This window comes from Scyliorhinus torazame, chromosome 30, assembly GCF_047496885.1.
Source record: "Scyliorhinus torazame isolate Kashiwa2021f chromosome 30, sScyTor2.1, whole genome shotgun sequence".
Lineage (NCBI taxonomy): Eukaryota > Metazoa > Chordata > Chondrichthyes > Carcharhiniformes > Scyliorhinidae > Scyliorhinus > Scyliorhinus torazame.
In genome coordinates this window covers 29,042,700-29,054,962 of record NC_092736.1, presented here as the reverse complement: position 1 = coordinate 29,054,962, position 12,263 = coordinate 29,042,700, and the positions used below count along the sequence as shown (strand labels likewise).

Genomic DNA, 12,263 nt, shown 5'->3' with positions numbered 1-12,263 from the left:
CTCCTCCACTCTCGGGAATCTCAGCTGGTCTAGGAATCGTCTCATCCCTTCTTCCCCCGCTGGGGGCTGGGATCTGTACAGCTCCTCATAGAAGGCCTTGAATACCTTGTTTATTTTCATCGCACTCCGCACCGTGGCTCCCCTTCCATCCTTGACTCCCCCTATTTCCCTCGCTGCCATCCTCTTACGGAGCTGGTGTGCCAGCATCCGACTCGCCTTTTCCCCGTACTCGTAGGTCGCCCCCTGCGCCTTGCTCCACTGTGCCTCTGCCTTCCCTGTGGTCAACAGATCAAACTCCGTCTGGAGACGTCCATTCCCCTTCCCGCCTTTCTTCCCTAGCGTGGGAAAAACCCCGCGCTTTCCGAAGCCTACCCCGCCCCCTCTGGCGCAGCGGCCTTGTCTCTCTCCCCCAGCCCATATAACATTTCCTGCGCGTGATTGACCCCCTATATACAACAACCATCACACATCAAGCATCCCCCCCACCCTCACAAACCCTCAGTTTGAGTCCAACTTTTCGGTTTGAATAAAGGTCCACGCCTCTTCAGGCATTTCAAAATTATGGTGCTGATCCTTGTGTGTGACCCACAGTCGCGCTGGCTGCAGCATTCCAAATCTCACTCCTTTCCGGTACAACGCCGCTTTGGCCCGGTTGAAACCCGCTCTCCGCTTTGCAACCTCCGTGCTCCAGTCCGGGTATATTCGGATCTCTGCATTGACCCACTTGCTGCTCCGCTCCGTCTTGGCCCATTTCAGGACCCTCTCGCTGTCCGTGAACCGGCGAAATCTCACCACCATCGCCCTTGGTGGCTCGTTTGCCTTGGGCCTCCTCGCCAGCACCCGGTATGCACCATCCAGCTCCAGCAACCTCGAAGGGGCCTCCGCGCCCATCATCGCCCTGAGCATCGTGCCCGCGTATGCCCCGGCATCGGCCCCCTCCACTCCTTCAGGGAGACCCAGGATTCGCAGGTTCTTTCTCCTCGACCTGTTCTCCAGGTCTTCGAGTCTTCCCGCCCACCTCTTGTGCAGCGCCTCGTGCTGCTCCACTCTCACCGCCAGGCCCAAGATCTCGTCCTCATTCTCACTGACTCTTTTCTGTACCTCCTGGATCTTTACCTCGTGGGCCTTCTGGGTCATCCCTAGTCCTTCAATCGCCGACAGCATAGGCGCCAGCATCTCCTTCCGCAGCTCCTCGAAGCAGCGCTTGATGAACTCCTGCAGCTCCGGCCCGCACTCCGCTTTGTCCCCGGCCGCCGGCATTTTGCTTTTCTTCCCTCGCTTCTCCCGCTGCTCCAGTGCCACTTTTTTGGCCGTTTCACTTCTGGTCCGGTCCATAAAAGTTGAAGGGGGACCTCGCTCTTCCGTTCCCCACGGGTTGTCTTCAAAAAAATTTCCATTGGGCCTCCTCTAAAAAGCCCAAAAGTCCGTGATAGCGGGAGCTGCCGAATCGTGCGGCTTAGCTCCGCATAGCCGCAACTGGACATCAACTTTGCTTAAATTGAGGTACTTTAATAAAACTTTTTTTTTTATTCCTACATCAAAGTTACAAAGCCAGAGCTAGAGTGTGGAGAGGGACACATTCCTAAACCAGCTCCTTGCCTGCTCCAAAAACCAATTTAAATTGAATCTAATTCATCATCCCCACAAGAGAGACATACCAGATCCAGGCATTACACCTGACCTCACGCTCATCTTAGCCAAAAGGCTGACAAGCGATGACTTTAATAATACTTGAAGACATTGACCACAGAATTCATAGTCAGAGACTGGCAGGTGATAAGTAAGAGTCCTTCCTGTTTACTTCCTTTCTTCCCATTTCTTTTAATATTTTGGTCCATGGACCGATAACCTTTAAGCAGAAGATTCAAAGTTGAAGCAGCCTGCTTGCCAGGACACTGTTGCCAGGGTTTGGATTTTGGAAGGGAGAAGCCAGACTCTTCGGCACCGAGTGGATATTAGGAACCAGCTTTGGAGGGAGTTAGTTCGATTGGTTAACTGGGTTGGTTGGTCAGGGACAGTGTTCTGCCTGGCAATGGTCAGTGGTTGGTTCCTGTGTGATGCTTTCTGAGAGAACTCAGAAGTGTTTAGATCTTGGAAGCAAAAGGAACTCACTCTCTCTCTCCTGCTCACTGAAGTTAAAGAACTGCCCTATTGTTCTGAAAGCAGTGAGTGCTTGACACGTCCTTTGCTGTGAACCTGAAATAATGCTGAGCCTGCATAGAAAATCGACAACCTTGCCAGAGAAAACCATCTCAAAGCAAGAAGGAAGAAGTACCAAAACGAAAGCCTGAACTTCAGAAAGACCTCGACTGGACGTCATCCCAGTGCATCAAAGACCCTTATCGTTTTATTTTTAGTTATATTTTCCTTCCCTTTCCACCACCATTTCCCCCTGTGTTGTTTGTCAGTGTGTGTGAATGTAGAGAATGGGGAGAGTTAGGAGGTTAGGAGGTTGGGCATGGGGTTGTAAATAATCAGTTACATATTCTGCCCATTTAATTATAATACAGTACATAATAAATGGTTACTTGTGTTTTAAAGTTACAAACCTGATGACAGTAGTTTTTTGGACTCAACCAAGGACCTTGGGTGTTTTAAATAAAATCTAATTTTGCTTGTGTTGTGACTCCGGGTCAAATGGGGCGCGGCCCAGGGGGTCGTGACAATAAACATCTGCAAGCCACAGACTACATACGGCACTTTTGGCACCCAATCGTATAGCAATTCCGTTCCTAGACGTGAGTCTGCAATGATCTCAAAGCATTTGATCGAGATATAATGTGGCTGAATCGTCACCGAGAATCATGGAAGGCCTCTGGAGAGCTTGAAAGGGTGCCACTTTTTCCTCTAGGTTTCTTTCTCGCCACCTTAGGGCAGTGGCCCATGCCTGGAGCGTATAGTTCCACGAACACCAGCGGCATCTTAACCCAAATCTGTACGGCAGAACAGTGCATGTCAGCAGGATTTTTGTGTGGGTGGAACCAAGCTGACTGCTTTACAGACCTGACGTCCCAGCCTGGTGTCAACCTGGGTGTGTCAGAGGAGACATTGGGTTATCGGATATAGCAGTGTTGCGCCATCAAGTGGTCATACCCTGCAATTCAGGATCCTCTACACCCAGAATTTCACATTGTAGCCGTTGGCATTTTCAAAACGTTTCAATTGTTGCAACGACAGGTTTGTGGATATAAAATACATGCGCACACAGGGCCTTTAACATAATGCGATCTCCCATGCCTGTGCATCTAGTGAGCAAAATCACATTGACGTCTACAGGTAGAGGTGTTGGAGGCTGAGAGTTAATTAGAGCCTGGCACAAACCATTGGCCGGCAGATTCTTCCCATCTGCCGCGGGTTTCCTGGGAGCGAAGGGGGGGGCGGCATAGAAACCCCGCTGACATCGCAACGCCGTCCAGCAGCGGGCCACCCCTGCTGCCCTGAAACACACCTTGTGGACACAGCAAATCCTGCCCATTAAAATTAAAATATAACATGCCGTCGTTTTTAAAAAAAGTACATTTGTTAGAATTTAACATTTTTTTGCAAACAGCACGACAGAACTACAAAGTAAATACATCACAGTCAGCAACGGAAAAAGCTCAACATACACGGACACAGAGGGGGACAAGAGAGCAACATTATCACTGGCTCAATACAATCATTAGTACAACCTGGGGAACCACTCGTATATCACTGGACTGGACCAGGATTAGTAGCAGCACTGTACTCACCCGGGTGAAGAGAGGGAGGGGAGAACGCCCAGCACTGTCTGCCATCACAGGCAGGATACTAAGGACAATCTCTCTTGAACAGACCAGCCAAGGATTAACCAAACCCACCTCAGAATGCACCATCACTCACATCCTCCCATTACAATAACTCTTCTGGGGGACAAAAATAATACCTAGAGGAAAAACCCCATCAAGTCCAAAGAAACCCAGTCCTCCCCAGGATACAGAATCTGTCCAGGCCATCGAAGGAGAACGGCACAGATTCTTAAATTCAAAATAATAAGCTCTAACTGGGAGACTGGGCTCACTTTCAGTGAGGACTTAACTATCCCTAAGCTCCACCATCCACCCATCACCCCGCCCTGGCTCCACTCATCTTCATTATAAACAAGATAAGGGGTGTCAAATACAAAACACTCCCCTCCCATAGCCACAAGGATTGTAACTCAATGAGTAAAGTGTGCACAAATCACACCTCACATAGGCATAGAACATACAGTGCAGAAGGAGGCCATTCAGCCCATTGAGTCTGCACCGACCTACTTAAGCCCTCACTTCCACCCTATCCCAGTAACCCCTCCTAACCTTTTTTTTTGGTCGCTAAGGGCAATTTATCATGGCCAATCCACCTAACGTAATCAGCTCAATGTGATTTTTGCGAGAACAGGATAACAGACAACACTCGCCTCGTGCTCACACCTTGCAGGAGAAAAGACAATAAGAAAATAATCAACAACATAATCACAAGGGAGTAACGGGGACAGGGTTATAGAAGATTTGCAGGATAATGACATCATATTTTGCAGTGTTAATGTAAGCCTACTTGTGACAATAAAAAGATTATTATTATTATGTGTTGCTCGAGAAGGCTGGCGCCAAGACAGGATCTCTCCAGCATTGCAACGAATAGAGCACCTTCACTTCCACCATGCCACCACACCAGCGCCCAAGGAATCCACAGCCTAGACCCCAGATGGCAGGTCGACTCGACCCGCTCAGCCGCCACCAACCCCTCACAAGCATCAAGGATAGGACAGTGTAGGGCCAGGGGGTGGGGGGGGGGGGGGGGGGGGGGGGTCCAACTGACTACAGACCTCGAAGATTGGATACTCTGAGCTCCATCGAACCTGATACACCCACCCTCCAAATCAATATTAAAGCATGGCAGCCAATCTTCAAACTCGATTGGGAACTCGCCTGCCATTTCTCTCCAGGGACCAGGCTCACGGACTCCCCTTGGCCCAGCTCCCTACCTGCTGAACCCGTCAGGGTAAATGACACGCCATGCAGCAGTGTCTCAGCATCTCGAAGGCGGACCCTTACCGGGAAAAGTGATGTTCCGACACCCAAGAACTCTCTCGTGCGCCTCCACCCTTCTCCCAGGGATACCTCGCGAATCTTCAAACTTGAGTTCTACAGACCTGCACCACAGAACCGAGATCCTCGTCTAGATCAACATGCTCAATGGCGGCCGTCATCCGGATGCACACAGTACCACCGTTGCAAAAGCCCGCTCATCAACAACGCCAGTGCAAGCAGGGCCCCACCCCAGCCCATTTTGACCACCACCGTCAAACAAGGTTGTGTACAATTAACTCTTCTCTTTGCAAGACACCAAGCATGATCGTCCAGGGACGTAGTGCAAGACATATATCCCAAGAAAAGACCAATAGGAAATATGCACCTAGATAAAATAAAGGAGTACAAGATGAGCAGTGCTGGAGCTCCGGAATACACAGTCAAGTCAAGTGACTCCCGCTATCCTTTTTTAATAGTTCTATTCTAAATTATTGCATCCACACATATAATAGAAACTGCCTTTGTAAATGACGCCACCTCCAAACCACACACCATCCTGACTTGGAAATATATCGGCCGTTCCTTCCCCGTCGCTGGGTAAAAATCCTGACACTCCCTCCCTAACAGCACTGTGGATGTACCTACAGCACTGCAACGGTTTAAGAAGGCAGCTCACCACCACCTTCTCAAAGGCAACTAGAGTTGTGACACCAGCATCCTTAAAAACAATGTTTAAAAAGTCTGCCAGAAAAATGCCAGACCTGCCAAGCGCCAGCATTTTCTGTTTTTATTTTTTTTAATGATTTAATGAAATTGTGTGCCCATACAGAGATTTTAATAGATCAGAGATCTGAATCCACACTATGGACATGTTTACACTGTCCAACTAAGAGCTTTACATAGTGCCCAGGGGTTAGAGGCCTCAGCATCTGTATATACGGGGTCCTATTCATGTATTGTTTGCTTGATTCTAACTTCTGTAATATGCCAAGGAGCCTGATGCCAGGGAGCCTGGTTTGTAACCTGTAGGATTCACCTCACAGAATTATTATATTTCAGAAGGAGGGCATTCGGCCCATCTCTCTGAACGAGCAATTCACCCAGAACCACGCTCCTGCTTTCTCCCCGTACCCCTGCGCATTCTTCCTTTACCCAGCAGGTCAGGTTGCACCTGTGGAGAGAAACAGAGTTAACGTTTCACGTCTGCGTCCTCCCGACAGAAGGAATTCCAAACTTTCAGTGAGCGTCCTGCCAGTTGGTCTGCTCAGAACTGTTGCAACATTCATCAGTATCCTCAGGCCAGAGGGAAACGTGGAACAGCACACTTTCCGAATAGTCCTGTTGGTTCAGGAATGAGTCACTGGGCTTGACCAGACAGAAAGGGCTCTGAACTAGTAACACAATGGCATAACATATATATCTTATCCATTGTACTCCTTGAAACCCTTGTGCTGGCAGAAGAAAGGAATAGAGCCATCAAAAATATTTAGCTGGTTACACCTTGTGATATTGATCGCGGTAGCTAACTACCTGGTGTTGGTCATGTATTCACAATTCGTGTTATTGTTTCTAGGTATTGCACGGATGAAAAGCACTTTTTTGCCAAGCGCTTCATGTTGGAGAAACACATCAACCTAATGCACGGCATCAAAAACCCAGACTTCAGCCAGATGCCAAAAGCAGTGCACGGGAACACAGAAACAACAGTGGTGAGACATCCCCTCCCTGCTTCTGGTTGTTGTCGTAAGGTGGTGCCAAATTTTGTAATCAGTGGGAAAGTGGTAAGGATGTGGGCGGATGCTGGTATTCCCTGCGTCAGGCGCTGGCCGATGACAGGAGTGAGGTGCTTCATGGCCAGAGACATGGAAATCAGCGGTATGGCGTTACCCGATGCACTTGTGGGATTAGCAGAGAGGACAGGCCAAATGAAGCAGAGGGTGAGGTTGTCTGGGTTTCGGGGCCTGGTTTTCCAGGTCACAGGGGCTGATATCTGGCATGTGCTGCAGTTTGGACACTTCCTAATGGGAGCAAAATACAGAATAGACTCCAGAAATCGGTGGCACAGCGGTTACCACTGCTGCCTCACAGCCCCAGAGGCTAGGGTTCAATTCTGACCTCGGGTGACTGTGTGGCGTTTGCACTTCTCCCCGTGCCTGCTTGAGTTTCCTCCAGCTACTCCGGTTTCCTCCCACAGTACAAAGCTGTGCAGGTTAGGTGGATTGGCCAGGCTAAATTGTCCCTAAATGTCCCACAGTTAGTTGGGGTTACGGGGTTATAGAGATCAGGTCAGGATTGGGCCTGGGTAGAGTGCTCTTTCGGAGGGTCTGTGCAAACTCGATGGGCCAAGTGGCCTCCTCCTGCACTGTAGGAATTCTGTGGTTCTAAATAAAGGGGTCAGCGATCTAACCCAACTGCAGCATCTGGCCCCGTGCATTTTTGTAGAATGGTACAGTCCACAGAAAGAGCCCATTGGACCCATCATGTCTGTTCTGCCACTTTGTAAGAGCTATCTAGTGAGTCCCACTCCCCTGTGGTTTTCGCAAGGCCTTGCAAATTTCTGCTTTAAATATGTATCCAATCCCCTTTTGAAAGTAACTATTGAATCTGCTTTTACAAGGCTTTGGTTGACTGCAAGTAAAGAGATTGTGGTTGGATGTGTATGTGAAGCAGGAGTCAAATGGACATGTAAATGTAACCACTTGATCAGCACTGATCTTTATCAGTCTGAGCATTAGGATTGCGAGGAACCCTGCTGGGGCGTGTTGCTTTATTAGACCACCTCCTGTGTAAATGGCTTTTGAACACACAACACTAGATGGTGCCACTTCACAGCTCATTTCCCTCAAATTATGGAGTTGCAAAAAGATGCAACATTGGGCAAAAATTATTGTGTAATCATAAGCAAAACCAAAGAGAGCAGCAGGGTTTACAAAACAGTACAAGGTTTTGTTTATTAGTCTTTTTTTTAAAAAACTATCTTTTCTACTTTGTCTTTATGAAGGGGTCCTTTGAGTCAGCACGGTGGCGCAGTGGGTTAGCCCTGCTGCCTCACGGCGCCGAGGTCCCAGGTTAGATCCCAGCCCTGGGTCACTGTCCGTGTGGAGTTTGCACATTCTCCCCGTGTTTCGCCCCCATAACCCAAAAGATGTGCAGGCTCGGTGAATTGGCCACGCTAAATTGCCCCCCAATTGGAAAAAATGAATTGGGTACTCTAAATTTAATTAAAAAGTGAAACTGAAGGGGTCCTTTGAAACTCCGCGATCTACCCGCAGTGTGTGCCACAAGTGTACTGTGTCAACTGTCAGTGGCAGTGACAGCATCTACCAAATCCACAACCTCCATCATAGGCTCATAGGAGCAGAATTAGGCTATTTGGCCCATCGAGTCTGCTCCCCCATTCAATCATGGCTGATCTCATCCTGGCCTTAACTCCACCATCCTGCCCGTTCTCTATAACCCTTCAACCCATTACCAATTAAAAGTCTGTCCAACTCCTTCTTACATTTCCTCACTGTCCCAGTGAGTAAATTTAACACTCTGGGGTAGCGAATTCCACAGATTCACAACCCTTTGGGAGAAGTAGTATCTCCTCAGCTCCGTTTTAAATTTGCTACTTATCCTAAGACCTCTCGGTCTAGAATGTCTCACAAGAGGCAGCGTCCGCTCCACGTCTACTTTATCCATACCTTTTAGCATCTTGTCTACCTCAATTTGATCTTCCGTCATTCTTCTAAATTCGAGAGAGCATAGGCCTGAACTGTTCAGTCTCTCTTCATCAAGAAGGACGGGGGCTGGTAGGTGCATGGGAACACCATCACCTCCAAGAACCCCTTGCCAAGTCGCCCACCATCCTGCCGTACCAAATCTCCTTAATAACCACACACTAGCAACGGCCGAAAAGCCCAGAATGAATCATTTAGGGGGAAAAAAATAATCACATTTCGCAGCATATCCAGAGATGCTGTTAAGATATCTAATTGTTATTTTCTGTTTGAGGAGGACTTACCTGGAAAACGAGTGGCTAGTGACCGTGAAGCAGGTGAGCTGCTCAACTCCGACACCATAGCATTGCTTCCCAAGAGGCTGAAGGTCACAGTGTTCAAGCAGTACAGGTGCTCCATATGTGGCTACATGACCAAGAGCAAAGCTGACTTCCAGGAGCACATACCTCAGCACAAATCTGACGGTTCAACCTTCCAGTGTTCACAGTGTGGGCTCTGTTATACATCCCCGCTCTCCCTGAACAGACACCTCTACATCGTCCACAAGCTCAAGGAACCCGAGAAGCTCCAAGCAACTGACGCGGTCCGTGAAAAAGGGCAAGGTAAACATCGCGGGGAGGCAAACACTACATCGGAAGAAGACGTAGATCTTCGGTGCCAAGTCTGCAAAGACATTTTTGACAGTGAGGCAGCATTGAGTGCTCATGTTCGGACTCATGGAATGAGGTTTATACTATCCAAGCAGAATGGAGGATCAGAGCAATGACTGCCTTTTTAATTCTTCTGCATTCTAAATGGGTCTGCTGTGACCCTAGTGACAAACCTGCATTCACTGATACATAACACAGCAACAGATTAGTAAGTAAATGGAAGTGGTACTCGTTCAAAGCTTCTCCCTACCCTTTTAATGAAATGAAATGAAAATCGCCTATTGTCACAAGTAGGCTTCAAATGAAGTTACTGTGAAAAGCCCCTAGTCGCCACATTCCGGCGCCTGTTCAGGGAGGCTGGTACGGGAATTGAACCGTGCTGCTGGCCTGCCACGGTCTGCTTTCAAAGCCAGCGATTTAGCCCAGTGTGCTAAACAGCCATTTAAAGGTCCATGAAAATGAAACAAGTGTTGCTTCAGGAACCCCCGATCTGCAAACACTTTTTCTTTCTTCCCTTTTCCTTGCTGGTATCAAAACAGCAGCTTTTATATATTTTTTTACAACCCCGTGCACAGGCAGAACCTCACAGGAAAAGCAAACCAAAGTTGCTTTCTGCATCCTCCAACCCTTCACACCCTCAAACTTTTCCGACCCGTTTCTACCTGTTGCGCGGATTTCGCACTTGCGTGTCTCCGGCCAATTTCAGTTAAACTCTGCCACAGTCCCGGGTGTCCCAGATTCCGCAATTACAGATGCAGAGCCATGTCTTACTGTGTCAGTTCAAAGTTGGGAGTTAAACGGTTCTGTGTTTGGGTTTTGAGCAAATTAAGCGGCTCAAAGCGAATTTTTCTAAATGAAAAATTGGAATCTAATATGCATGCGGTAAGGAGTCATGACATGATGTAGCTTATTTCAACTTTCTTTATCTCTTATTTAGAAGTAATAAGCAGATTATACTGTGAGTAAATCTCTGCATTCCCTCGTGATGCAGTTGTCCTCTCTCGTTAAATCTTTCATTTTGTGTGTTGCGTTGGAGTGGCGATCCCAGTGCAATCTTTGGGATAATGCTTTTCCTCTTTTTGCTTTGTCACTTGTTGCGGGGAGCTAGTTTCCACCTGTTTGTCTGCTGGCGAAGCACGCCTGATGTTTCACTCCGACTGTGACCCAGCGTGTACCTCCAACTGTTTACATTGTGATGCTTAAAACCCGGTGAACAGAATAAGGCCACAATACAGGCACAAAACCCTGTTTAGAAATCGCACCTCTAGTTTCCTTAAATCTTGCGGCTCCAGAGCACAACTCTGCCTATGAAATACAGCAGCATTGCTCACAGGAAATCTGAGTGCTGCAGCAAGCAGCCTGTCCAGTAATTTGAGGATGGTTCTGATAAATACTACGGTACGGCAGGGTTATGTTCCTTTCCAGCCATACGAGTGAGGTGCACGGCCGCAAATGTTCTCTTAAAAGTTATCGCCTTGCAGGATAACGTTTTCCTCAGTTGTGACGTCTGTGTGGACAATGAGGTTTTTGGGAGCTTAGCGATATGACTTGTCTCAGTTACAATTACTTAAAACCATACCCTCTGCCGTTTGTGCAGCAAAGCCTCTGAGCTGGAAGCAAACCAGAATCATAGATTTGCACCACAGAAACAGCCTCTAGTTCATTAAGTCTGTACTGGTACAAATACTCTGTATGAGCCACCTAACCTGATCTCACACGCCTGCTTTTTCTCCAATGTCTTTTATTTAACTCTTGATTCCCTTTAAAAATAATTTGTGGGCACTGCTTGAAAAATACCCAGTGACAGAGAGCTCCTCATTCCACATATACTACTTGCAAAGAATTTATTTGTAACCTCCCCTTTAATTCTTTCATAGCCATGATGTGGAGATGCCGGCGTTGGACTGGGGTCAGCACAGTAAGAAGTCTTACAACACCAGGTTGAAGTCCAACAGGTTTGTTTCGAATCACTAGCTTTCGGAGCGCCGCTCCTTCCTCAGGTGAATGAAGAGGTGGGTTCCAGAAATATATATATATATAGACAAAGTCAAAGATGCAAGACGATACTTTGAATGCGAGTCTGTGCAGGTAATTAAGTCTTTACAGGTCCAGGCGGAGCAACTGGAGAGAGGGATAATCACAAGTTAAAGAGGTGTGAATTACTCAAGCGAGGATGCGCAACAACGCAGAATCGCCGAGCAGAAACTTACAGCCAAGTTGCGCACACATGAGTACGGCCTCAACCGGGACCTTGGATTCATGTCGCATTACATTCACCCTCCACCATCTGGCCTGGGCTTGCAAAATCCCACCAACTGTCCTGGCTTGAGACAATTCACACCTCTTTAGTCTGTGATTATCCCTCTCTCCAGTTGCTCCGTTTGGACCTGTAAAGACTTAATTACCTGCAAATGCTCGCATTCAAAGTATCGTCTTGCATCTTTGACTTTGTCTATATATTATGTTTCTGGAACCCACCTCTTCATTCACCAGAGGAAGGAGCAGTGCTCCGAAAGCTAGTGATTCGAAACAAACCTCTTGGACTTTAACCTGGTGTTGTAAGACTTCGTACTTAATTCTTTTGAGGAGAGGAGAAGCGATCGGGCAAGTCAGCCAGGGCAGCAGCATAGCCCCAGCTTTGAAAGAAACCTGCACCCATTTTCTCCCTGTCAGTTAGGAAGAGCTGCAAGTATGTGGGTGGAGAGGGTAACAGAGCGCAGTCTTGGTGGGCTGGATGGGGAAACTTTGCTAAGTGCAACAATCTGCCCCAAGGCTCCTGAAAAGGACCAGGTAACCTCCACAGAACTGGCCAGGAGGTGCTGGAGTGGAAGTCGGCCATTCGAGTCTGCTCCACCATTCAA

General features: G+C 48.0%; 1 protein-coding gene across 2 annotated transcripts in view; it reads left to right on the top strand.

Annotated features, from left to right (window-relative positions):
* The window catches only part of znf592 (zinc finger protein 592), a 225,897-nt gene extending 214,459 nt beyond the window's left edge, over window positions 1–11,438 (top strand). Inside the window, exons 9-10 of one of the 2 annotated variants that reach the window (XM_072493079.1) lie at window positions 6,604–6,739; window positions 9,030–11,438. In XM_072493079.1, the coding sequence (XP_072349180.1) occupies window positions 6,604–6,739; window positions 9,030–9,518 (625 nt within the window). In that variant the 3' untranslated portion in view covers window positions 9,519–11,438. Of the gene's footprint in view, window positions 1–6,603; window positions 6,740–9,026 lie in introns of both variants that reach the window. The other variant, XM_072493078.1, reaches the window with a different exon arrangement.
* Window positions 11,439–12,263: the final 825 nt, after the last annotated feature.